Below are 26,718 nucleotides of genomic sequence, written 5' to 3'. Positions count from 1 at the left end.
ACTATTATTTACAACATGTTGTGTGCAAGGGTTAAAAAGATGCATAGATATAATGCTGGCTTCCTAGAAGCAGACAACTTTCACGATGCTACAACATACAACAAAGGTGTAAAGTATTATTACTGCTTTGAGATAAAATACCCTGCTGTCTCCATGAATGAATTTATTCAATAAATCTTTCTTAAAGTACTGCCATAGGTGCTGGGGATATAGCACTGAGCAAAATAAATATCAGATCTTCCCACAGGAACTTAGAATATTCTTTCATACCTGGAATTCAGCTTCTGGTCACAGAAGGAAAATGAATATTGCTTGCGTTTGAAACTATAAAATATATACACAAAAACTTTGTCATTATTACCTTCATTTTCTTTAGGATACACTTCACATCCAATCATCTCTTCTACTGATACATGTTCTCAGAATGCATAAGCACTGGACAGAATAGGTTTGAATAAAATAGACTCTCTGTTGGGTTCAATTTGCTATGGGTTTAAATTCTACCAGCAGTATGATATCTAAGGGTCCAGGAATATCACTCTGAGCTATATGTTCCTATGAATGTTGATCTCCTGGTTTAGCTTGGTACAGGCCTCTAGTCTTTCTGTCTCAATTCCTTGGTAACTGTGTGCAAATAACCTCGCTCTCATGACATCTTATTGTTTGGCTTTGCTACTCCTTCTCAGTTCCTCTTACTGTTATCCCGCCTCTGATGGACCACTAAATATTAGAGGCCTCATGTAACTCAGTACTGGGTCCCATTCTTTACTTTATCTACACATTCTTCCTAGGTAATCTCATCCAGTGCTATGTCTTATTTAAATAGGAACTCTGCGCTAATTACCATCAAATGTATATCTCCAGCCTTTGCCTTTAGAGGCCAGACCGTTACAAGTAGCTACCTACTTCATGCTTCTAACCCTTGTCTGAATCTCTCATCTGGCCTCTTATCAATTTGTATTGATTAAAGAGTTCAAGAACCCAGGTCAGTAAAAAATCTACTGTGAAACATGGTTTTTGTTTTTGTTTCATTTTGTGGAGAGGAAGAAACTGAAAATAGGGAGGCTTGGAATGTGGGAAGGAGATCAAGAACTATCTGAGAAGAAAGGACAGACTGGGTGCCCTGGTGGCTCTGGGCTTTGCACCATTGGTAAAGGAAGGTGTATTCACTGGGATAGGAATAAAAGGCAACCAAAACAAAACAAAACCCAGGAGGATGCTGAAGTTAACATGCCTCTATTTCACAGCAGGCTAGTGGAGAAAGTCCACCGTTCAAAAAATATGAAGACTTTGGTTTTAGTTTTAGCACTCAGTTGTGTAATCCTTTACACTCTTTGGTAAAAATGAAGGGGCTAGACTAGAATATCACTAATGTCTCTTCTACCTCTGACATTCTGAGCCTTGTCTATAGATGATTCTGGATGGTTAGCTAGAGTCAAAATGGTAATATGGTCTTCCTTCATTCCCAGACCAACCAACTCTTACAAAATTACACATTTAAAATTTAAGAATGACTCTTGCAGAGAAAGATGTTGTCTTAGTAATCTTCTTTTTTATGCTTATTATAGAAGTCCAAAGACCAGAAGCCTTGGGAACAAAATAAATACATAGAATATTTTTTGGTCCTGGATAATGGTGAGGTAATTATATCAGATAAATGTATCTTTTAAAATGCTATACTATATAAATTTATTATGCAAGATATTAAATAATGGATAAGTTTTCAAAAGTAATGAGTATGAGCTATTCTTTTTTACAAATTGTTTTGAACCTAGGAAATATGACATATAATTAGACTGATATGATCTTACTTTTTAAGGAATGTACACCTAATATGATATGCATAGACTGATTTTTTTGCACTATAATGCTCCTTTCTCATTGTCTTAAGAGCTCCAAACTTATTTTCCAATTAAATTCCTTTGTCACTTTGTCTTCTGTTAAGTAGTTAAATCATTGGTAAATTAAAGTTTATGCTCATCAGGGAGTGGTAAATAAAAAAAACCAAAACTAATGGATAGAATTTTCTGAAAAAGATGAGTTTTTGGTAATATTCATTGTTAATCTTCTTTTATAAGAATGCATTTTATATATTGATTATTCTAAACCTGAAGTCCACATGTGTGCTCTCAAAAGGAAAAATTTTGTGTTATGATAATATGAGTAAGTTAGTTCAGACCCTAAAATTTTGACCTCTCTTATTATACTAAATTCACTTACTGCTCATATTTTTTGAAATAAGTAGACTATTCCTTGCACTAGTGCCCCACAGCTTAGGAAACCATGGTATTTAACTGAAAATATGTCTACAATAGCTCCTTAGAGCTTTACACTGAGCTAGTACTTCAGGGGACAAAACATCATCTCTTCTCCCAAACTGCTTTAAATTAGGTAGAGAAATAAGGAAGTGCTTTGTTTTTAATGTTTAAATGTTAACTTTTATAACTGATCATTAATTATAATAAGTAAAATAAAGTGAAATTGCTTTTTCTTACCTTCCAATTATATTCATTTCTATCAATGTCTATATTTTGTCTGTAGTTTAAAAAGTACAATCAAGATCAAGAGGAAATAAGAAAGAGGGTGTTTGAGATGGTCAATTACATCAACATGGTATGATATATTTTATTAAGTGTAATTTTAACAATTTGCTACGTGGTGTCATTGGGTGTTTCTATGAATGCTCGTGAAGCAGGGAAGAAAAGCCAATAGTCCTAAGACTAATATTGCTTACTGGCTCTTGAAGGGTGACCACAACTTTGGCAACTTAATTGACTATTAATATTACATGATAGAGAAGTAGCTCACGTACTCACCACACTATTCTCAGGTCCATGAAGGTATAGGAGGTGGTTTTGTTTCATGGTTTTTGTTTTTCTAAAACCCAGTAAGAAAATGCTGACATACAAATCCCAATAGAAAACCAATCTAAGGAAGAAAATGGAAAACCAACCAACCAACCAACCAAAAAACAGTAGCAGCTGGTACAGTAGCAGCTTTCAATACCTAATCTTATTTAATCCTTGAACAACACTAACATATTATTAAATGTAATTTATAGCTAAGAAATTAGTTTCTAAGATGCAAAATAACTTGCCTAAAATCACAAAGTTAGGAAATGGTAGAGAGAAGATTTGAACTTAGATTGGTTAGATTTCCAAGCCTATTTCCATTGTACAACTGTTGATTCAGTTCTTTAAACATGATTTTATTATCTAATTTCTAAAAACTTTTAAAAAATGATTTTTATATCCCTTCTATTTAAATCTTGTTAGTTTCCTATTAGTTGAACATATGGTTACTTAGTTGAAATGGCTGAGTCACTTGTGGTCCTGCAAATCCTCTGAGGATAGAAATAAAACGAAGGTGGATACAATGACCAAGGTCATACCTCATCTTCTCACCACAAAGAGTATGCTGACTCTTCTTAAGGAGCCCCAAGAACTGACCATATTTACTGAGCACCTACTTTGTGTCAGGTACTTTTCTAGATTATGGAAATAAAATGGGGGACAAAACTGACAAATATCCCTTTTTTCAAGGAGTTATCCTTCCCTTCAGGAAGTTAGCATCCTTGTTCAAGGAGGCAAACAAACAAGTCAAATAAAGAGTACGTAAGATGGTGATAAGTGCTATAAAGAAAAATAAAGCAGAGTTTTTAAAAAGAGAGAGAGAAAGGGAGAGAGAGAGAGAGAGAGGAGAAAGATTGAGATATCTTGGGTGCTGTGTTAGACAGGGAAGTCATTTCTAGTAGGGTAACATTTGAGTAGAGACTTCAAGGAAGGGAGAGAAGTCTGAGCCTAGGCAGAGCAAATGACCTGAGGGCAGAACCTAGATTGCCTTGTTTGAGGAATAAGGGGAAGGCCATTGTGGCTGTTTGTAATAAGCCAGGGCTAGGGTGGGAGATGACATCTAAAGGTAGCAGTGACCAGAACCTGAAGGCCCTGTGGGTCTGCATAAGGAATTTGTTATTCTTTTTTTTTTTATTGAAGTATAGTTGATTTACAATGTTATGTTAATTTCTGCTGTACAGCAAAGTGATTCAGTTATACACACACACACACACACACACACACACACACACACACACACATATATACACATTCTTTTTCATATTCTTTTCCATTATGGTTTATCACAGGATACTGGGTATAGTTCCCTGTGCTATAAGTAGGACCTTGTTGTTTATCCATCCTATGTATAATAGTTTTCATCTGCTAATCTCAAACTCCAAATCCTTCCCTCTCCCACCCACCTCTCACTTGGCAATCACAAGTCTGTTCTCTATGTGTGTAGTCTGTTTCTGTTTCATGGATAGGTTCATTTATGCCATATTTTAGATTCCACATATAAGTGATATCAGATGGTATTTAGCACTTCGTTATTCTTAATGAATGAGGAAGACATTGGAAAGCCTGAGCTGAGGTGTGACATGTTCAGATCTGTGTTCTTAAAAGATTACGTTGGCCATTCTGTTGAAAATAAACTGAAGGAAAGCAAGGGCAGAAACAAGACCACGTAGGGGAATCGTGTCATAATTCAGGGCAAGAGAAGGTGGTGGCTTGAGAAAAGGCAGTGATGGGGGACCTATTGAGAAGATCTGATGTCTGGATAGAGTCAACTGGGTTTATGAGGTGGGTGGAAGATAAGAAGCATAAGAAAAAGAGTGGAGTCAGGTGACATCAAGGGTTTTGACCTAAGCAACTTCAAGAATGGGGAACAATGGTGGGGGATAATGGAAATCTATCAGGGGAAAGATTAGGATTTCCATTTTGGACACATCAACTTTGAGATATCTCTTTGTATAAAAATTTCTAGGTGGAAGTGCTGGAGATACAAGATTGAAGTTCAGGGCAAGAGATGGCAGGTCCAGGTCCATAGATATAAATCTATGTCTTTACCACATATAGATGGCATAAGACACAGGTTAGCAAACTGTAGCCTGTGGACCGACTCTGGCCTGTTGCCATTTTATTCAAACACAGTCATGCCCATTTGTTTACATTGTTTATGGTTGCTTCCCTGCTACAATACCAAAGGTGGTGAGTAATTGCAACCAAGACCACATGGCCTCAAAGCCTTAAATATTTTCTACCTGGACCTTTGCAGAAAATGTTTGTAAAATCACCAAGGGAATGGGTGTAGATAAGTAGGAAAAGGACACAAAGATGTATACTCGAAGTACTTCTCTAAGGAGGAGTAAGAGGGGAGGAGGTGAGAGTGGAGGTGAGACCAAGGAGTAGACAGTGAGATAGGAGGAAATCCAGGAGGGGTTGTTATTCTGGAAGCTACTTGAAACAAAAATCTATCAAAGGAAGACATGATCAATGATGTGAGATGTTTCTGAGGACCAGGGACTGGCCACTGGATTTAACAAAGTAGAAGTTATTGGTCTCCTGGATGAAGCAAGTTTCTGTGGAGTGTAAAAGCATGATTCCAGGGAGTCCAGGAGACAATGAGAGAAGTGGAATTAGAGGCAGCAAATACAGAAGTTTGGTTATAAATGGAAGCAGAGAAATGGGGCATAAGTCATTGGAGGAAGAATCATAAGGAGAAATTCCGGTCCCGCCATGATGAGGCATCCTTTTTATGCTGAGGAGAACCACTGCGCGAAAGGCTAAACACTGACAATGCAAAAAAGATGGAATAATTGTTGGAGGAATCTCTTTGACCTGGGGAGAGATGGCAGGTCCAGTGCATGCGTGGAGAAGTTGGCCTTGGGCTCACAGTTCATTCATATAGTGAGGAAGGGGAAGCACAGGTTGTTTGAACAGGTGTAGACCAGTCGGTGGTCTGGGTGGGAGCTTGTGGAAATTCTCTTCTGGTTGCATCTATGCTCTTCGATGAATTTGGCAGCAGGGACATCTGCTCAAAGTGAGGATTTAAAAGAAAGTGCCAGAAAAAAAAAAAAAAAAAGAAAGTGCCAGAATTTTTGAGAAACAAGAGCAAGCATGAAAAAATGTATAGAAGGTTGTGAGAGTGAATGGGTTTTGGAAATGCAGCAGGTTTGCTGGAGGGTGGTTCAGACCACTTGAGGTTAGTGGTCATGGCTTCTAAGTGAAAGCAGTCAACATCATTTGTTTGCCCCTGTCTGTGTTCGGGGCTTGATGGAGGAGAGACAGAAGGGAGAGTTTGTTTTAACCGGGATTGGAGTTTTGTCAGGTGAGTAAAATAAAGAAGAGAGGAATAAGGAAGTTGGGAAAAAAATCAAAGGCAAGATTTTAATCTGATTAGATTTTTACTTTGCTTTTGATGATAACTGCATTCCTCAACACTTTTCTTCTTTTCTTGTTTTTTTAAAAAAAACATCTCCTCAGGTTTCTCAGCAGAAAGTTGCCTCAGGAGAAAGCCTGTAACTATGTAGTTTTTTTCCCCAGCTTTATTGAGATATAATTGGCATATTACATTTGACAAGTTTAAGGTGTTCATTGTGTTGATCTGATATACTTATATATTGCAAAATGATTAGGTTCGCTCACCTAATAGGTTGGCTAACACCTCCATCACGTCACATGATGCCACCATTTCCTTTTTGTGATGAGAACATTAAAGATCTACTCTCTTAGCAATTTTGAAGCATAGAATACAGTATTATTAACTTTAATCACCATGTTGTACATTAGATCCCCAGAACTTATTCATCTTATAACTGGAAGCTTGTACTCTTTGACCAACACTGTGCAGTTTTATAAACTATAGTAGTAATTTAAGTTTTTATCTTTAGAGTAAGTGTATTGTCTCATAAGCTTAACTAGTTATTTCTAAAGGTTATTCTATATGCATTGTAGATTATTTGGTTCAGTCCAGTTTCAAGTATCAGAGGCCCTTTACTTTATTGTCACTCACATATGCAAGACTTCTTCATGTAGCCTGTTCCTTTTCTGATGTCCAAATCAGCACTGAGTCAAGCCTGCTAATTCTGAAAAATTATGACTCTGAGGAGGTTACATAACATTTGAGGAAATATATTTATAGTAAAGTCACGGTCATGAACTACTAGCAGGAAATTATAATATTTTTTGAGGTTGCAAGCAGGAAAAGTTTTAGACCCTTTGTCCCAAAAAAGGGAGTTTATAGACCTGAAATATCTAAGGGTGTCTGTCTTGCCTACAAATGGGGACGCTAGTGTCTGCCAAAAGAGATGGTAACTTCCATTTCACAAGTATGTTTGGAAAGAAGGTTTTTACAGCGCTGTTGTAAATAAGTTTCAAAATCTAAAGTACATTGAAAATATTAAAAGATAATAACACCATTATGCGTTGTTACTTTGCCATTTATTCTCTTTCAACAGCTTTATAAAAAGCTCAATACTCATGTTGCCTTAATTGGGATGGAAATCTGGAATGACAAGGATAAGATAAAGATATCCCCCAATGCAAGCCTCACCTTGGAAAATTTTGCTAAATGGAGGGGGGGTGTCCTCCTAAGAAGAAAGCGTCATGATGTTGCTCAGTTTATCACGTATGTATAGATTTTCCCCTTTGTATGTTCTGTGGTATTTGCCATAGACATTTTTCAAAGCCTTGGCAAAGCAAATGGTATCTCAGGTTACAGGTTTACACATAGAGCGTTAAAGTTTAAAAAGTATTCATTTGGATCGTATGTTGCATGTACTCTTACTTTTGTTCCCACTATTTCTTTTTCTTTTTTTCTTTTTTTTTAAGAGAGAGGCTAGTATGTGAGCAATGATTCATAACAAGCTTGTTTGTTTTGATTGTGTAGAACAGAAAGGAAAGGCAGGTTTAGATAATGGCAAGAGGGATTTAGATTCAATGTTTTAAAAGAATGGATTAGCTTTATGCACCAGTCAGGACAAACTTCTAGGACAGAAGGAAAATTGAACATGATATTCTAATCCCATACTTCTACCATCCTGCCAAAATGACTAATTAGTGACTAATTTAAAAAATAGGGGAAATAAATCCAACAGCTATACATGACACAAGACTGCTAAGCATATGCCTCAAGACAGTTCTGCTGGATGGTTTGCAGCTGGAATCAGTTTGCAACAAAGAGTAATTTAAAATTACTTGAGTTTCACTACCTAAGAAAACAGTGGGTGTCATGGGAAATAAGTGGACTAGGTCCTGTCAGAATTAATTGATATTCTGTGCTGGTTATCTATGACTGCATGATGCATCAGCCTGCAACTTCCAGACTTAAAATAAGTATTCTTCTTTTATATGTCTAGTGACTTGCCTGGGGTGCTGGCTGGTCATCTCTTTGCATATACAGCTTTTCATGTGGCCAACTTGGACTTCCTCCAATATGGCAGTCTCAGGTTTCTGGATATCTTAACAAGGTGACTAGCTTTCCCCAGAAGAAGCATTCTAAGAGGCCCAGGAGAAAACTTCAAGGCTTGTTATGACTCAGTCTTAGAAATCACACATCACTTCTGGTGTATTCTGTTGGTCAAGAACAAGTCATAGACCTATCCAGTTTTAGGGAAGGTGCTACACAGGATATAAATATCACAAGGCTGGCTCATTGGGTTATCTTTGGAGGCTAGCTGCCACAGTTCCTTAATTTGGAAAGATGTGTTCCAGACTCAGGGGCCCACCACAAGACATAGCTCATTTTGGGGAGCGGTTTGGTGATTTTCCAGGGTCTCGAAGGTAGTGAGTAGTAAGGGAATTCAACTCTTACCAGACTGGTCCCAGGACAAAGCTAAAATTGTAGTTGAATCCAGTATTGTGAAGTAATAGGGTAGAGAAATATAAATTATAGACAAGATGACAGATGTATAGATAAAAAATAGTAATCCAATATCAAGAGTAGATTTCCTGAATAGACCAGAATAAACAGGATAAAAGAACTAAAAAGATAAGGATGGAAGGAAATAATTGTCCTTTCATGTGTAAATTGAAAGCCTTACCATTTACCTGACAAATTAACAAAATATACCCATACCTGGGCATAACCGGGTATGAATCTTAGAGTCCAAATATACTCTATCTACTGAAAAGAGAAACCAAAATAGTTAATCCCATAATAGAGGAAGATTTTATTTTTTTATAAATGAGCTAGTAGTAAGAATTAAATCCACAAAAATGTAGACTTAAGTATAATTTTACAATATAATTTTAAAAGAGAATATAAATGCCATAAATCTTTAAAATATCATGTATGATACAAAATATCATTTCAGAATAACAGATATTGAAAACTCCATAGGGAATGGAAAGTGGCAGGAAGTTCTCTAATTTCCTCATTTTTCATGGCAAAATGTGTAATTGCCATTCTTTATGTTGTTAAGTGGGAAAATATAGGTTCAACTTTTTATGTAAATGCACCTACTAAGGGAATTTTTAAAATGATGCATACTTGCAAATTTCTAGATGCAAATCAGGGTCAGATTCTTAACAGACAATAATAACAGAATAATAATAACAAAAAAAGCACATGGAATTATTAAAAATTGAAAGAAAAAATGAAACAAAACCAAAATAGAAATTAAAATTACTAAAGACCAAATATATCATCTATGTAAATAAATGCAAGTGGTTCAAATGTCTTTCCAATAGGACAAATATTGCAAATGCATAAATGCTTCAATAACACAAATACTTATAGAATGAGCCCAAACTTAAATCAAGCTACAGCTAAAACAGTGCAAAAATAAAAGTAAACGTATATAAAAATACATGAGAATACAAATTAAAGCGAGACATGTTTCATCTTAATTTATATATTTATATAAATTTATACATACATATGTATATATAAAGCAAAACATTTGTTAGAAAAAAAATCCCCCTTTATTTCCTGACAAGAGATGAATTCCACAATGAAAAATATAAGAATCATGAGTAAGAGATATAAAATATTACAGTGATTACTCCCAGATGCTTGGATTTAGGTGATATGAAAACCATCATATTTTTTAAAATGCCTTCTGCAAACTCAAACGCTGAAGGAAATATTTGAGTGATGATTTGCGATGTGAGTTTCTCTGTTAATTAGTTAGGGTTCTGGATGAATTGTCTATAGAAAATATACTTAGAGTCATAAGCTTTATCAATTTCTCTCTTTTTCGCAGGGCAAGTGAATTTTCTGGAACAACTGTGGGCCTTGCTTTCACGTCTACAATGTGCTCTCCGTATCATTCTGTTGGCATTGTTCAGGTTTGTTTAAACTGTTGGTTCTACAGCTCAAGCCTGTCAAATGCTGTTCTGCTCCATCTATTGAGAAGGTCATGTAGTTTTTCTCCTTTGGTCCTTTGGCATGGTAAAAAACAGTGACTGAATTTCAAATGTTGAATCAATCTTGCATATCCAGTATAAACCCAACATGGTCATAATGTATTATTTGTATATATTGCTGGAGTCAACATGATAACGTATGTTGAGGATTTTTGCATCTATATTCATGAGGGATATTAGTCTGTAGTTATCTTATCCTGTAATGTGTTTTTCAGGTTTTGTTATTAGAGCAAATATCAGGGTAAAGCTGGCCACATAAAATGATGTGCTCCCAACTCTTCGATTTTCTGGAATATTTGAGTAAAATTAGTATTATTGCTTCCTGAAATGTTCGGTATAATTCACCAGTAAAACCATATGGGTCTGGCATTTCTTTGTGGAAAATTTTTAAACTACATTTTCAATTTCTTCAATAGATATTGGGCTTCTCAGGTTATTTATCTCTTCTTGAGTGAGCCTTGGTAGTTTGTGTCTTCAAGGAAAGTTGTCCATTTCATTTAAGTTGGCATATATTTGTTGATGATATTCCTTTACTATCCTTTTAATATCTGTAGGATTTGTAGTGATTTTCCCTCTATCATTCATGATATTCGTAATTTGTGGGGTTTTTTTTCCCCATGATCAGTCTGGCCAAAGGTATATCAATTTTATTGATTTCAAGGAAACAGTTTTTGCTTTACTGAGGCTTTCCTAGTTTCAATTTCATTGATTTCTGCTCTTGTCTTGATTATTGATTTTTTTCTGCATTCTCTGCATTTAATTTGTTACTTTTTCTAGTTACTTAAGGAAGAATTTTAGATTGTGAATTTGAGGGTTTTCTTCTTTTCACATATAATCATTTAGGAGTTAGTAGTTAGGAGTTAGGGCTTCAACATATGAATTAGTGGGCAGGACACAATTAGTTCATAGGAGTCTGGGAATATACTTTGTAGAATTTTGATATTTAAAATTTTTTTGAGGTTTGTTCTCGGTCATTACCCCATATGAACTTCAAAAAGAATGTGTCCTGCTGTTGTTGGAGTGTTCTGTAATTGTCAATTATGTCAAGCTGCCTTATAGTGTTGTTCAGTTCTTTTGAATCATTTATGGAGAGAGTGTTTAAGTACCCAAGCAGAACTGTAGATGTGTCTGTTTCTTCTTTCAATTCTATAAGTTTCACTTCATGTATTTTGAAGCTCTATTGTAAAGTGAATACACAGAGTTGTCATGTCTTGTTGGAGAACTGATCCATTTATCATATTATGTCCATTTCCCTGAAATATTCCTATTCTGAAGTCTACTTTGTTCAAATTCAGTATAATCACTCCAATACTTTGTGGCTATAGTGTACTTGATACAACCTCTTCCTTACTTTTATTTTTAGTATATGTATTTCTTTACATTTAAAGAAGGTTTCTGCTAGACAGTATATACTTGGATTTTATTTTTTATCTAATCTGACAATCTCTGTCTTTTATTTGGTATGTTTAAATAATTTATATGTGATATCATTATTGATATTGTTGGATTAAAATCTTTCATTTTGCTAGATGTTTCCTATGCCATCTCTATTTTTTTCTGCCTTTTTAGGATTGAGTATATAAAAAAATTTTCATTTATCTCCATTATTAGCTTTTTATTGATTTGTTTCTTTTTAATGGTTACCCTGGGGTGTATTATACATCTCTGCTTGTATGTTTTACCTTGAAATGGTATTAACTGGTTCACATATAGTATAAGGACTTTACAAGGGAGCACCTCTAATTACTCCCTTCCATCCTTTGTGCTATTTTTATCAAATGTTTAACTTCGCATGTACTATAAATACAATATACATTGTTACTAATTTTTCTTTAAAAGTCATCTTGCCGTGCAATTTAAAATGAGAAAAAATTAGTTTTCCATTTATCTTATCTTTACTGGTGCTTATTTTGGTTAGATTACCAACATTCTTCATTTCTTTGCAGAGAGAAAATTTCTATCTGACATAATATATTTTTTCTTCCATAAGAATTTTTTAAAAATATTTCTTATAATACTAGTCTCCTGTCCATGAATTCTTTCCATTTTTTTAAGAAGATGACCTTATCTCTCTTTCCTTTTTGTATATATATTTCACTGGGTTTACAATTCTGGGTGGATAGCATTTTTCTTTCAGCACTTTTAGTGATTTCACTGTCTGCTGGAGTTCCTAACGAGAAATCTGCTGTAAACTTTACCTTTGTTCCTCTCTAATGTGTGTGGGTTTCTTATTTTTTTTCTGATTTTAAGATTTTTCCTTTGTCCTTAATTTCTTCAATTTGATTATAATTATAATTATGTTATAACTACGGGGTTTTTGTGGGGAGAGGTAATTATCCTACTTAGTGTTCCTTTGTCCTGGGGCTTGGTATTTGTGATTAATTTTGGAAAATTTTAGGCCATTATGTCTTCAAATATTTCTTCTATTCCATTCTCATCCTTTTTACTTTCTGGGATTTCAATTACATATAAGTAATTGAACATATATGTACGATCATTCTATATTACCCCACAAAACTTGTATCTCCATTGTTTGTTTCATTTTGTTTGGTTTTTCCTTTGTATCATTTTTTTCACTTCGTGTTACCATTTGGGTAATTTCTGTTGAAATATTAAATCCACTGATTCCTTCCTCAGCTATTCCGGATCTACTGTTAAGGCTATGGAAGGCATTATTCATCTCTGTTACTGTCTTTTTCAATTCTAGTGTTTCCATTTGATTCTCTCTTATGGTGTCCAACTCTCTGCTGAAATTTTCCATCCAGTCTTATATGATACTCATCTTTTCCACTGGAGCTTTTAACATATTAATCATAGTTATTTTAAAGTGCCTCTCCGAAAGCACTAATAATCTGAGTCTGGTTCTGTTGATTGGTAGGGTATTGTTTTTTCTTGTTTTTTTTTTTTTTTTTTGGATGCCTTATTATTTTTTGTTGAAAGTTAGGCATCTCGTGAAAGGCAATAGTCTGAGGTAAATAAATTTGGGCCTGGAAATGATCACTTCTTTCCCTCTTCTAGGACTTCAGTGTGAGGATTTGAATCAATCTAGCAGGAGTTGAGCTGGGTTCGGGATTTTTTGGCTGGTATGGCCATCCTCAGTACATCACAGATGTTACATTCCTGTCACATTATTTTGTGTTTAGAATGAAGGATGGTTTGCCAGATTTTTTCTCATTGTGTGTTCCACACTTGTCTTTGGGGCTTTACTGCACCTCACAGGGAGTCTCTTTAAGCTGTTATCCATCTCCCATCAATAGGTTGTTGTTACTTGTTACTGGATGATTGTTGGACTTTTGGTGGGAGGAGGGCGTTCCCTTCTGTTCTCATAAAGCTCAGTCTTAGGCAAGTCCTGCATCTCTTAGTTTCTGGCGTGGGTCCTTCTAGTGATCCTGTCCCACTGCCAGATGGTAGAGACGTCTAGTGATGTAAACCCAGCAGGCATTCCTGTCCCTTCTGCCCCTCCCCTCCAGTGGTAGAGGTTTTTTGGTTTTGGGGGGGGGTTCCCTTTCTTTTTCTTTTTCACAGTTGCATTGAGACTTCACCAGTGCCTTGAGGGTGACAAGATTTGTTGCCCTTCTCTCAGAAGTTTAAGACCTTAGTTAGGGCTAGGACTAGAGTAAGCCAAGTGAGGCACTTAGCTCACCCTGGTGCTGGTCATGTTTGCTCCATTACAGGGATAAGGGAGAAGGATCGTGAAGGGGTTTCATGACTTTGCTACCGCTGTTCTGCTCCCCCAGGTCAATACCATGATGGAGGATTTCCCAGAACTCTCACTTAGTGATGTCATGTGGAGAAAAATCTGTGAATAGGTGGGAATTCCTCTTATGTCTGAATTCCTCACATTTTGCATGTTCTTTTGCTATTCCACAATCAACATTTATCAGTTTTTTGGGGGTTTTTTTGGTGTTTTCACCACACTTTTTTTTTTTAATAGATCTTTATTGGAGTATAACTGCTTCACAATATTGCACTAGCCTCTGTCACAAAACAAAGTGAATCAGCCACATGCACACATACATCCCCATATCCCCTCCCTCTTGAGCCTCCCTCCCACCCTCCCTATCCCACCCCTCTAGGTGATCACAAAGCACCGAGCTGATCTCCCTGTGCTATGCTGCTGCTTCCCACTAGGTGACAATTTTACATTTGGTAGTGTATATATGTCGATGCTACTCTCACTTCGCATCAGTTTTTAATGTTTTGTATGAGTTATTACTGGCATCTGGTAGTGTCTGCCCCAGGTAAACAGAAGTTCATGTCCATCTCTCCCACTAGGTGCCAGCCTGTCTTTCTTTAGATTTCAGCCTTGTTGCCTTGTGACCTCAGCTCTAGGATTGGTTCTAGAAAATTGTGAATCTGACTACAATAAATTTGGGTGTGATGCTCTGTCCAGCTTTCTATTATCTGGTGATGGGAAACAGGGGTCAGGGAATTCTCATCTGACTTTGTCTAATTTCAGTTTTCAGCAGGCCCTGGGTCTCAGCAGTTAGGCTTTCTCAGTGATCCTGCATCCTTTCAATGGCAGCAAAACTCTGCTTTCTGACTTTTGCAGATCATCCCTGGAAGAGAGTTTCCTGGCCCTCCTGCAATGGCAGAAAACCTCAATTGATATCAATATAGGATCCTAGGCTCAGGATTTTTGTCTGCCCCTCTCTCTTAGGAGCAGAGGTTTTTGTAGTTTTGTGTGTGTGGGGTGTGTGTGTGTGTGTGTGTGTGTGTGTGTGTGTGTTAAACTCGTGCCCTATCTGTAACAGGTCTTCAGTTCTGCTATAGGCTGTTGCTACTTCTCCCGTCAGTGAATATGTATATATCTCTCCAATATATCTTACGAGTCTGGGTTTATGATAGGCTTCCTATGACAAACAGAGGAAGTAAAGTATGTATTTTAAAACTTGGAAGTGCCTACCATAAAATTGGAAGAGAAACTAACCTACTTAAAGCAATAGTTAATAATATATGATAGTAACATCCATAAGATGTTATGGAAAAAACCTGAACAAACTTTTTGGCCAACCCAATATACTTAAAACTGCAGTAGGAATCCAGAGGAGAGGATTGTTGATGAAGAGTAATGTGGTCAGGAAAAGTTGCATTAAGATGAACCTCAAAGCATGGATTGGATTTAAGGGGAAGAGAGGATGGAGGTAATTCCGTAGAAAAAACCATTTAAGTTTTGAAAATAATTATTTAAAGGAAGGTACCCTAAATTTGAAGGAACCTCAAATAAGGCAATCTGGAAAGTGTCTATTTAAACACATTTCTTTTTTTCTTAAATTGGTTGGTTTGTTTTTGTCCCCACTGAAGACACTCAATCTTAATAGATAGTAAGTTTACCAGGTTCATCTCAACAGGATGAAACAATATTGTGAGTGGTAGGTATTAACTTCCTGTCTCACATAAGTGTTCCTTGTTTGCCAGCCTTGTACTGTGCCTGATGGACTTCTCTATTTTGTTCTTTGAAATGAAGTACATAAGGGAATCCGTTTTCTGTGGGTGGGTTTTATTGGCAGATTCCTGTATCCCTAATGGGAAATTACAACCAGCAATGATTCTTTAGTGTTGTTTTATTGCTTCTGGATAACTTGGAGGCCCTGGTCCAACACCTTTAATCAGAAACAATCCGGTAATGAAGTTGGCTACTAGCTGAACTTCATGCAATAAGGCAAGTCTGGAGTTGACTGATGTCTAGTCTTGGCAGTAGTAGATTTGAAAAAGATACCAGTGGTTCTAAAGTTCTAGGTTCATGAGCACTTCTAGATCCCTATGAACTAAATACATTAAAGACCTCCAATTATTGATAAATTGGAAAGAATTTGAAAAACAATCCGAATGTGAGGGGGGAGGTAAATCAGTTTTAAAAAATTCTAACTTCTTATTATTGTTGAAAAAAAGGTTGTCATTATCCGTCATGGCAGGAAATAACAAAAATTTTCATTATAGGGACCCATTGACAAGAACAGAGAGTAGGCTGTATGCCTTGTGATGGGGATTCAGTACCAAAGGGGTGTGTGTGTGGGGGGAGGGGAGAGACAGCAAGTGATACAGAGACAAAGAGACAAAAGGGCAGAGAAAGTCAGGGTGAGAGGCAGGAGAGAAGGGAAGAGAAGGAGAGAGGGGAAGAGATGGGTAAGGTGAGGAGACTGAAGCTAAAATCAGACTCTCTACTCCACTTGACTACAGTGAAAATACTTATTATGTTCTGAGTGATAAGTCAATTTGCAAACCAGAGGATCTGTCTCCCTATTCTCATCCTCAGGACCACAGTCACAACATGCTTAGCGTTGCAGGGACCATGGCCCATGAAATGGGCCATAACTTCGGAATGTTTCATGACACCTATGCTTGCAAGTGCCCTTCTACAGTATGTGTGATGGACAGAGCACTAAGGTGAGCCTTTCTGGGAAGATGCTATTTATCCGTGTTTTGGGTTCACTCTGGGCTGTCATCTTCAGTGACATGTTAAACTTTCAAGTTATTAAATGGCAGTATCAGGACAAAATCATGGATGTGTATCTATACCAAACTACCTTGTACCTCATCTATGTGTAATGTTTTTCATTAACTGAGACATAGTTTAAACATACTGTCTCTTTGCTGTTGGGGTGATGTGTCACTTTATCCTCATCTTAGCTACACAAGATCTGGGTTCAGAAAATCATTAGCATTTATCACATTTTCAGTGAATTCAGATTGGGTGGTGGTAATGGAGAAGTTTTAGAAGAAAAATGTAATTAAAGAAGAATGAAATTAGAACACTTCCTAACACCATACACAAAAGTAAACTCAAAATGGATTAAAGACCTAAAGGTAAGGCTGGATACTATAAAACTCTTAGAGGAAAACATAGGCAGAACACTCCTTGACATAAATCACAGAAAGATCTTTTTCAATCCACCTCCTAGAGTAATGAAAATAAAAACAAAATAAACAAATGGGACCAAATTAAACTTAAAAGGTTTTGCACAGCAAAGGAAACCATAAACAAAACAAAAATACAACCCTCAGAATGGGAGAATATATTTGCAAACGAAGCAACCAACAAGGGATTAATCTCCAAAAATATACAAACAGCTCATGCAGCTCAATATCAAAAAAACAAACAAACCAATCAAAAAATGAGAAGATCTAATTAGACATTTTTCCAAAGAAGACATACAGATGACTAAAAAGCACATGAAAAGATGCTAAACATCATTAATTATTAGAGAAATGAAAATCAAAACTACAATGAGGTATCAACTCACATGGGTCAGAATGGCCATCATTACAAAACCTACAAACAATAAATGCTGGAGAGGGTGTGGAGAAAAGGGAACCCGCCTACACTGTTGGTGGGAATGTAAATTGGTACAGCCACTATGGAGAACAGTATGGAGGTTCCTTAAAGCACTAAAAATAGAGTTACCATATAATCCCACTCCTGGACATATATCCAGAGAAAACCATAATTCGAAAAGATACATGCACCCCAATGTTTATTGCAGCATTACTTACAATAGCCAGGACATGGAAGCAACCTAAATGTCCATCAACAGAGGAATGGATAAAGAAGATGTGGTACATATATACAAAGGAATATTACTCAGCCATAAGAAAGAATGAAATAATGCCATTTGCAGAAACATGGATGGACCTAGAGATTGTCATACAGAGTGAACTAAATCAGACAGAGAAAGACAAATATATGATACCACTTACATGTGGAATCTAAAAAAAGGGTACAAATGAACTTAGCTACAAAACAGAAATAGAGTTACAGATGTAGAAAACAAGCTAATGGTTACCAGGGGGTAAAGGGGGGGGCAGATAAATTGGGAGACTGGGATTGACATATACACACTACTAGATATAAAATAGATAACTAATAAGGACCTACTGTATCACGCAAGGAGCTCTATTAAATACTCTGTAATGGCCTATATGGGAAAATAATGTAAAAAAGAGTGGATTTATGTATAGGTATAACTGATTCACTTTGCTGTATATGTGAAACTAACACAACATTGTAAAGCAACTATACTCTAATAAAAATTTTTTTAAAAAAAGAAGAATGTTCTCACAGGAAGATGATGAGAGTCTTTGAAAAGAGATTACACATTCCTGCCACACCTTAGGCAAAACTGCCCTGGAATCTTATTTTTAAGAACCCCACAATCCCTTTTATGTGTTCATTTCCTCTCCCAGCTCATTCAAGCTAGGGTTAGTCTCCCATGCCCTTCCACAAAATAGCATATGGCTGCATGCCAGTTACATATCTTATGCTATCTCTCACAGATATTACTGCATTTAAAAAATTTTTTTTTAATTTTATTTAAGTATAGTTGATTTACAATGTTGTGTTAATTTCTTCTGTACAGCAAAGTGACTCAGATAGATAGACATATATATTTTTTTCATATTCTTTTCCATTATGGTTTATCACAGGATATTGAATATAGTTCCCTGTGCTATACAGTATGACCTTGCTGTTTATCCATCCTATGTATAATAGTTTGCCTCTGCTAATCCCAACTCCCGTTCCTTCCCTCCCCCCACCCCCCTTGGCTACTGCTTTTTTAACCTCATTGTTATTTGTGGAATGAAGAGAGGCTGTCAATAGAAATCCCTCTGAAGGAAAATGAATTCTTAAACATGTAAATAAATATAATTTTAGTGCCTTTAGGACTTCAAAACCAAAATGACCGAAGGCTGAATGAGATTATCTGGATAAATTAGAAGGGTTTTTAGTTTATTAAACAGCAGCCTGGATGCTCTATTTTGAGATGTGACCGTACTTGCCTTGCTCATTAAGCCGTAGGCGTTTATACCTGCCCGGGTGGGCTAATTCAGGCGCAAAAATAAGAGCTCATGATTTAGCAGTTGGTGAGTGTATTCCCTTTGATCTTTTGGGTCATGTTTTGAGCGTATCACACACAATGTCTGATATTTCTCCTTATCTGCTCAGCGTGACTGTATTCCATTTTCTTTTTCCTTCCCTTTACAGCTTCTACATACCTACGGATTTCAGTTCCTGCAGCCGTGTCAGCTATGAAAAATTCTTGGAAGATAAATTATCCAATTGCCTCTTTAACGTTCCGCTGCCTACAGATATCATATCCACCCCGATCTGTGGGAACCAGTTGATAGAAATGGGAGAAGACTGTGACTGTGGGACCCCCGAGGTACCACCAAGTTCTCTCTAAAATGATCTACTTTGTTTTTCAATTGCTGAGAGATAAACTACCAAAGAATGTGCGGTTCACTAAAAAAATCACACTTCTTGTAATTTTGTAAATGTTTGTTTGTAGACATTTGTCAGGCCAACTTTGGGACTCAGGACTTGTTACCATTCGAAGTGCCTGGCTTGGTCCCATCCTCTTGACAGGGCAGCCAGGATTCTGAATGGGACCTTTGCCCCCATCGTATTAACACCTAATGCGAGTACCAGGCCAAGCTCTCAGGGGGGTCGGCTTTTCAGTAACTTCAAAATAGGATTACACATTTATCCCTTCTGTGAGAAAAAGGAATCTTTCCCAGATGATGTTTGTTTGAATAAGGGCAAGAGTTTTAACCCTAAAAATTGGTAACTGAAAATATCTCACTCTGAGGTTCCCAAAGTAGGAGTTTCTCCAAAGCCTTGTGCAGATGCCTGATTTCTCAGAAGCAAGGTGGGGAGAACAAGACAAAGTATACTGCTTTACAGAGAGCTGAATTAAATGTCAAACTTGAATAAAGAACTATATTTTTAGATTTTCAGTACATGCTCTAGAGATTAAGTTTACTGCTAGATAGATACAAAATTGATGAGCTGAACTAATTATGTTCTATAACTATTCAGAGGAATTTGATTTTCAAAAACTGTCCCTTTCTTTTGTTTTCTCTCATATTTCACCAAAAATAGACCATGTTCAGTATTACTATGGGAGATTGGGGGAACTAGAAAAGATATTCAAATAAAAAAATGATATAAGTAGAATTCAGATAAACTCAGTATTTCTAATGCTAAACTTTGTTGTTGTTTCTTTTTAATTTCCCCCCAAATCATTTTCAGACTGTATCAAAGAAAGGTCTGTGTGATGAATAAATTGTATTATGAATTGTGCCGAAATGAGACCAAAAGGTAATCTTGCATTTGCATTTGTTTCTGGTATTTCTTAGGAATGTACCAACGTTTGCTGTGATACAAAAACATGTAAAATCAAAGCAAATTTTCAATGTGCAGTAGGGAAATGCTGTGAAAAATGCCGGGTAAGATTATTATTTTATTCTATCTTAATAATTATGATTACTCTTTGTTTTTTTCTGTATTAAAATCTTAGGGATTATGTTAAATGAAATAGGCAAAGTAATATTTTTCTGTCTATAAAATAATGTTACCTACCATCTATCAAGTCCTCACTGAGTACTTTGCGAAGATGGGCTCTTTAATCTTCCAACAGCCCTTTGAAGTGTATATTATTATTTAATTTTGTTTTCGAGGGGACAGAGTCTCAGAACAGATAATGTACAAAATAATACAGCCACTAAATGGCAAAATCCAAGTATGATCAGTTCCAAAGCCAATGCTTTGTTACTCCCACCTGCTATTTCTTCTGATGCCGTGTGACCCTCTTGGACCAAATCCAGTAATTGCTTGCATATCCCTTTTGTCGGCAAAAAATTAATCAGTCGATCTAAGAAAGAAATGGAAAATTTTATTCTAGCCAAATTGAGGATTATAACCGGGGAAGAGCATCTCAGAAAGCTCCAAAAACTGTTGAGCCAGTTAGAAGTCAAAGCACAGTTGTGTAAGTTTTTTGAGACAGAGGGCTGTACGTTAAATAGCATATTATTGATAATTTACACAATCCATATCTAAGCGTCACCATGGCCCCTTACAAGATCAAGAAGGAATGTTATCTTTTAAGGAGTTATCTTGTTGGTGCTGGGAGTATGTTGGTCTTTATGGTTGAGCAGGTATTTCTGCTGATGGGGAGGTCTGGTCAATGCCTAATGCAGATACGCAGTGCACGGTGTGGGGAGAGAGGAGGCCAGAGGGCAGAGACAATTTCTTATGTTTAAGTTTTCCGTGTCTTGCCATAAAATATGAATTTTATTTCACACTTTAATATGGTGTAGTGGAAAAGCTTTTAATTTTAATAATATAGGGGTTCCTCTGTCTTCAACCTTTGAAGTCACTTCCGGGTGAAATTCTTAGAAAAAAGACATAAGATGAGTATGCCATGTCATTTTCTCTGTGGGGCTTTTTTGACTTTCTCTTCCAGCTAGAGTTCAGCATGTTACATTCTACTGTTGCAGAGAATTCTCTGTTATGATTATTTGTTTATATGTCTTCTTAGTTAGACTGATTCTTAATGTCTGGAGTCTGATTCATGCTCACCTAACACAGAATTGCATTCATTTTAAAAGCCCAATAACCATCTGTAAAAGGAATGTGCAGATGGCATGCCAGGTTATAGGCAGTGTTTGAGATAGGGGTTTTTTTGTTTGTTTCTTTTTTCTTTTTTTTCTTTTTAATGTTGGAGGGAGAGGAAAGAAATAAAGGAGGCCAAAATGAAGAAAATTTGAGAACTTAAACAGTATTCAACAAGTGTTTATTAAGTCTTGTTTGTTAGAGATTATGGGTGATAAAGAAAACTAGTATTCGACTTCAGAAATCTTGCTATTTCTTTAGGGTGATGATATACATAACTAAAACAGATGAAAATATGTTACATGATTAAATGCTCGGGTAGATATTATAATGACAGATGGCCATTATATGGGTAACAGTTTCCACATATATTTTCACTTAATGTTCATAATGACCTTATAAAGTTAATATTGGATCGGGAAATGGATTTTCAGAGAGATTAAATCCATTTGCTAAGGGTACACATCTAGCCACTGGCAGAGCCAAGATTCAAACCTGTATCTTTCAAATCCAAATTCAGGGCTCTTTTCCTACCACATGTAGAAAAGATGAACAGTGATTTGCATTGAAGAGGTCAGAGGAGACTTCATGGAAAATGAGGCTCTCAATTAGTCTGGAAAGTAGTGAGTAGATTTTAGATAAATAGAAAGAAAAAATTCCAAGTGAGCAGGCAAGGAGAAAGAAGAAAGAAGATATATGCATGGTTTGTGTGACATCTGGTAAGAAAGCTAGTCTGACTGGAGTAGGGGGGGCTTGAATTTGGAGGGTCTCATATGCTCTGATGAAAATTTGGATTTTTTAAAAAGTATTTATTTATTTATTTGGCTGTGCCGGATCTTAGTTTTGGCACATTCTTTCACCAGCATAAAGATATGGAAAGCCTTTTGATGGTATGAGAGCATGCCTTCTCACTTCAACTAGAGAAGGGTATGCTTCCAATATCCACACAGGCCTCTTCAGATTTGTACGAACGGCAGAATTTCTTTTCCTAAGGTTTCTCTCAGCTCATAAGAGCAAGACTCGCAATAATAGATTGCAATGGAATTAATTAACACATGAAATGAATATTTGGTTGTTTCCTCCTTCTGATAAATCATTCCATAGAAAGACGTGAGTTGAAAAGAAATATCTGAACATACAATAAAAGGAATTAAGGATTAGGAAACTCTATGCCTGGGAAAGTCTCAGAGCATGCTGATCTGGGCTTTTAAACTTATCTTCCTTACTATGGAAGATTTACTTCACCAATAAATCTCTGAAGCTGCAGATTTAAATCTCCTTGAAAAGCTTGTCAAAGATGCATTCAACAAAGGGAGAAATAACTTCCTACTTTCCATCTAAGATATTGCTCAGTTTTCTTCTGTATTTTTTCATTGTTATTTCTATAATGTTTGCTCTACAAATTCAGAAATATTGATTGCTTAAAGACTCAGGGCTTGGCCAAAGTCAATAGAAGTGACATTATAGGAGATGGCTTTAGCTTATACAATGAAAACGGGAACTAAAATAGAACGATGCCTTTAACTACGTTGCCAATAAAAGGCCACAGGGAAAATATTATTTGAATCAATTTGAGATATTAGGGTTAAGTCAGGTGGAAAAAAAGCCTTCTCTCCAATTTTATTTCCCTACAGTTTAAAAAGGCTGGTGAGGTGTGCAGACCAGCAAAAGATGAGTGTGACCTGCTCGAAATGTGTGATGGCAAATCCGGTCTTTGCCCCGATGATCGATTCCAAGTCAATGGCTTCCCTTGCCAAAATGGGAAGGGCTACTGCTTGATGGGGATATGCCCCACCCTGGAGGAGCAGTGCACCGAGCTATGGGGATCAGGTAGGAGGACAAACCCCAGTGATGCTGGCACTGCCTTTGTACATACAAAGGAAAATCGTATCACTCCAAGTGACAGTGTTTAATCATGGCCAAAGTAGCATTCTGTCCCTTTCTTCCATCTTAGAAACTGTGCCACTGCTCAAAATCCTGGATAAGTGGAGAATTTTGGTGCTGCTAGATTTAGCAAATAAAAATAAGGACAGTCCAGTTAAATGTGAATTTCAGATTAACAATTTTTTGTGCGTGTGTCAGTATGTCTCATGCAATATTTGAGTTAGACTTATGCTGAAAAAAAGTCTTTGTTTATCTGGAATTTAAATTTAACAGGATGTCCTGTACTTTATCTGGCAACTCTAACCAAAATCCTTCCCAGTTAAGCAGACCCTTGGAATTGTGTGTGTGTGTGTGTGTGTGTGTGTGTGTGTGTGTATAGGGGTGGAATGCAAAGGAGCAGTGAGGAAAATTGAAAGTTCTTAAAATGTTTATTTTGTCCATAATACCAGAATTTTAGAGGTCATATTCTCTGATTACACCATAAAAAAGAAATTAAAAGTAAAAGCATAACTTAAGAATCTTCAAAAACTTTAAACCCAAATTTAAATTATGCTAAATAACTTGATTAGAAGAGCAATTTTTAAAATATCAATTCTTTGGACTTCCTGGATATGATGTATATTGTGTACATATATTTAATTTTCATACCATTTTCTGCTACATTTCCAGATTCCTACTTAAATGGCTGAAGGACTATTTTTTTTTTTTAATTTATTTATTTATTTATTTTTATTTATTTATGGCTGTGTTGGGTCTTCGTTTCTGTGCGAGGGCTTTCTCTAATTGCGGCAAGTGGGGACCACTCTTCATCGCGGTGCGCGGGCCTCTCACTATCGCGGCCTCTCTTGTTGCGGAGCACAGGCTCCAGACGCGCAGGCTCAGTAGTTGTGGCTCACGGGCCCAATTGCTCCGCGGCATGTGGGATCCTCCCAGACCAGGGCTCGAACCCGTGTCCCCTGCATCGGCAGGCAGACTCCCAACCACTGCACCACCAGGGAAGCCCCTGAAGGACTATTTTTAATAGGGAAAATACATATTCCTAAAAATATTTGAAGAAGGTTATCATTTGCTGGAAACTTTCCGTAATTCCTGAAAAATATACGTAAGACAAGATGAAAGAAAGCAACAAAAATCACTGATTGACAGTACACCCAGAAAAAAAGAAACCTGGGAAATAAATGAACAGGAACCTAGAAAAAACCCTGAATGAAAGCCTCTGTATCAGACTAGGGTGAGCTGAGACACAATTTGAGGAGAAAGCTTGATACCATTGGTGCATCAGGAAGGTCTGGATGGTCTGGAATTCGGTTCTGGCTCTCCTCCAGTTTATAGGTAATGCAGATGGACGTGCTAAGTTACAGGTGCAAGCAAAGATGGCTTTGCTGGTTAAAGAACTTGTACTTCCTTGGCTAACTTCAGTACATGGCAGAAACCTGGGGAAAGGAAATCTTCAGCACAGAGATGAAGCTCTGAACATCTCCTTTGTTACTTGGCTATAAATCACTGCGATAAAAACTATTACTTTTCTTCTTTTTGCCTGACCCTTCAATGTCGCCTCCCTTACAAATCTGTAACTTTTCACTGTAGACACTTTTCACCTAGACACTGTTTTGTTCATAGTTGTTATTCCCAGTGTATCCTAGCACAGGGCCTGACTTTAGTAAATGTTCCAAGTGATCTACTGAATTAATGTTGAATATATTTATCCGATATTGGAAGAGAGAAGAACTTTTAAATCATATATTTAAAGGTGGCCTTTATAAAGGACCAGAAAAATAGATTTGCCTAAATAAAATTTCAAATTTTACAGTTCACAAGGATCACACATTTATTTTAAATTAGTCTTCAAAGTTTGAAAAGTCTTATAACACATATAAGGGGGAAAAATCACTGTCTTTAACCTCCTATAAATCATTTGGAATTCCAAATATTGAAAATGTGACCAAGGAATAAACAGGCAATTCATCATAAAGAAGTACAAGTGTTTAATAAACATTAAAATCATTTTAACTCACAAGCAAGTATGAAATACTATTAATACATCAGCACATGCAATATATGGTAAGAAATATAAATGAAGACAAGTTAATCTTCTACACTTGTTAAATTGCAAAGCTTTGTTACAGTTAATACTTAGTGTTGGTGAGGATGTGACAAAACACTTAGTTTAATATGCTCTGATAAGAGTATGAATTAGTACAATCTTTTCACAGAGAATTTGGAAAAATGTATGTGCAACCTAAAAAGAAAATGTGCTCCTTTCCTTAGCAATAGTACCCAGGAATATTGATTTACAAAGGATTTTCAGTCAGCATTTTCTTTCTGAACCATGTGCTACAGACCAGGCACTCTTCTCAGTGGCTCACATATATTAACTCATTTAATTCTCATAATAACGCTATGGGGGAGGTACTATTATAGAATCCTCATTTTTACACAGAGCAAACCAAGAGGTTAAGGCACTTGCCAAAGATCACACAGCTCTTACTTAACGCCTGAGCTCTTAACCACTGTGTTCTGTTGCCCCAGTTGATGGGGATCTGAGGAAGATTACATGAGAAATTAAACATGCGATGCTCATCTCTGTGCCTGGCAGAGTAGAAGTTTGACTAAGCACAGCATGTACTTGTCACAGCTGCACCCTCCAGCAGGATAACATTCCAGTATCTGCCTGTGGGCTGCTACTACGATAACTACAGCTCTTCCAGCTAAGTCTTCAATCATCCAGATGTTTCCAAATATTTAGATAGCCATTATTCAAAAATAGGCTATCTAAAAGATTGTTTTAACTCCAGCCATCTCTCTTGATATCAAACCAGTGCAACCTATATTTCCAAGAAGGGTCAAGGGGATGATGCTAAAATTGTATTCCTCATGCTGGTTTTCTGTTTCATGAATCCTTTATGGCATTGAACTATTTATCTCTTTTCTTTTCAACTGTGTGCCTACTGACTATGCCTGGTCCCAGGAACCCAGGTTGCAGATAAGTCATGTTTTAGCAGGAATGAAGGTGGGTCAAGTTACGGGTACTGTCGAAAAGTGGATGACACACGCATTCCCTGTAAAGCAAAGTAAGTGGCCTTGTTATTTGAACCTTCCTGCTCATTTTGACACATTCTGATTTATCCCATTTAAAGAGAAAGTGAATTTGGACATCATTCATTTGATAAACATTCATTGAGTGACTATTATATGCTATACTTTAGGCTAGGCACTGAGTTAAAAAGACAAATAGGGAAT

General features: G+C 36.6%; 1 protein-coding gene across 2 annotated transcripts in view; it reads left to right on the top strand.

Annotated features, from left to right (window-relative positions):
• ADAM28 (ADAM metallopeptidase domain 28) overlaps window positions 1-26,718 on the top strand; it is a 58,383-nt gene that overhangs the window by 16,821 nt on the left and 14,844 nt on the right. For both annotated transcript variants that reach the window (XM_057548541.1, XM_057548542.1), the window contains 9 exons: window positions 1,569-1,640; window positions 2,542-2,613; window positions 7,292-7,461; window positions 10,040-10,124; window positions 16,459-16,589; window positions 19,186-19,363; window positions 20,340-20,429; window positions 23,229-23,424; window positions 26,447-26,549. In XM_057548541.1, coding sequence (XP_057404524.1) covers window positions 1,569-1,640; window positions 2,542-2,613; window positions 7,292-7,461; window positions 10,040-10,124; window positions 16,459-16,589; window positions 19,186-19,363; window positions 20,340-20,429; window positions 23,229-23,424; window positions 26,447-26,549 — 1,097 coding nt within the window. The remainder of the gene's footprint in view (window positions 1-1,568; window positions 1,641-2,541; window positions 2,614-7,291; window positions 7,462-10,039; window positions 10,125-16,458; window positions 16,590-19,185; window positions 19,364-20,339; window positions 20,430-23,228; window positions 23,425-26,446; window positions 26,550-26,718) is intronic.

Source organism: Balaenoptera acutorostrata, chromosome 6 (genome assembly GCF_949987535.1).
Source record: "Balaenoptera acutorostrata chromosome 6, mBalAcu1.1, whole genome shotgun sequence".
NCBI lineage: Eukaryota > Metazoa > Chordata > Mammalia > Artiodactyla > Balaenopteridae > Balaenoptera > Balaenoptera acutorostrata.
This window is presented reverse-complemented; position numbering and strand designations above follow the sequence as displayed.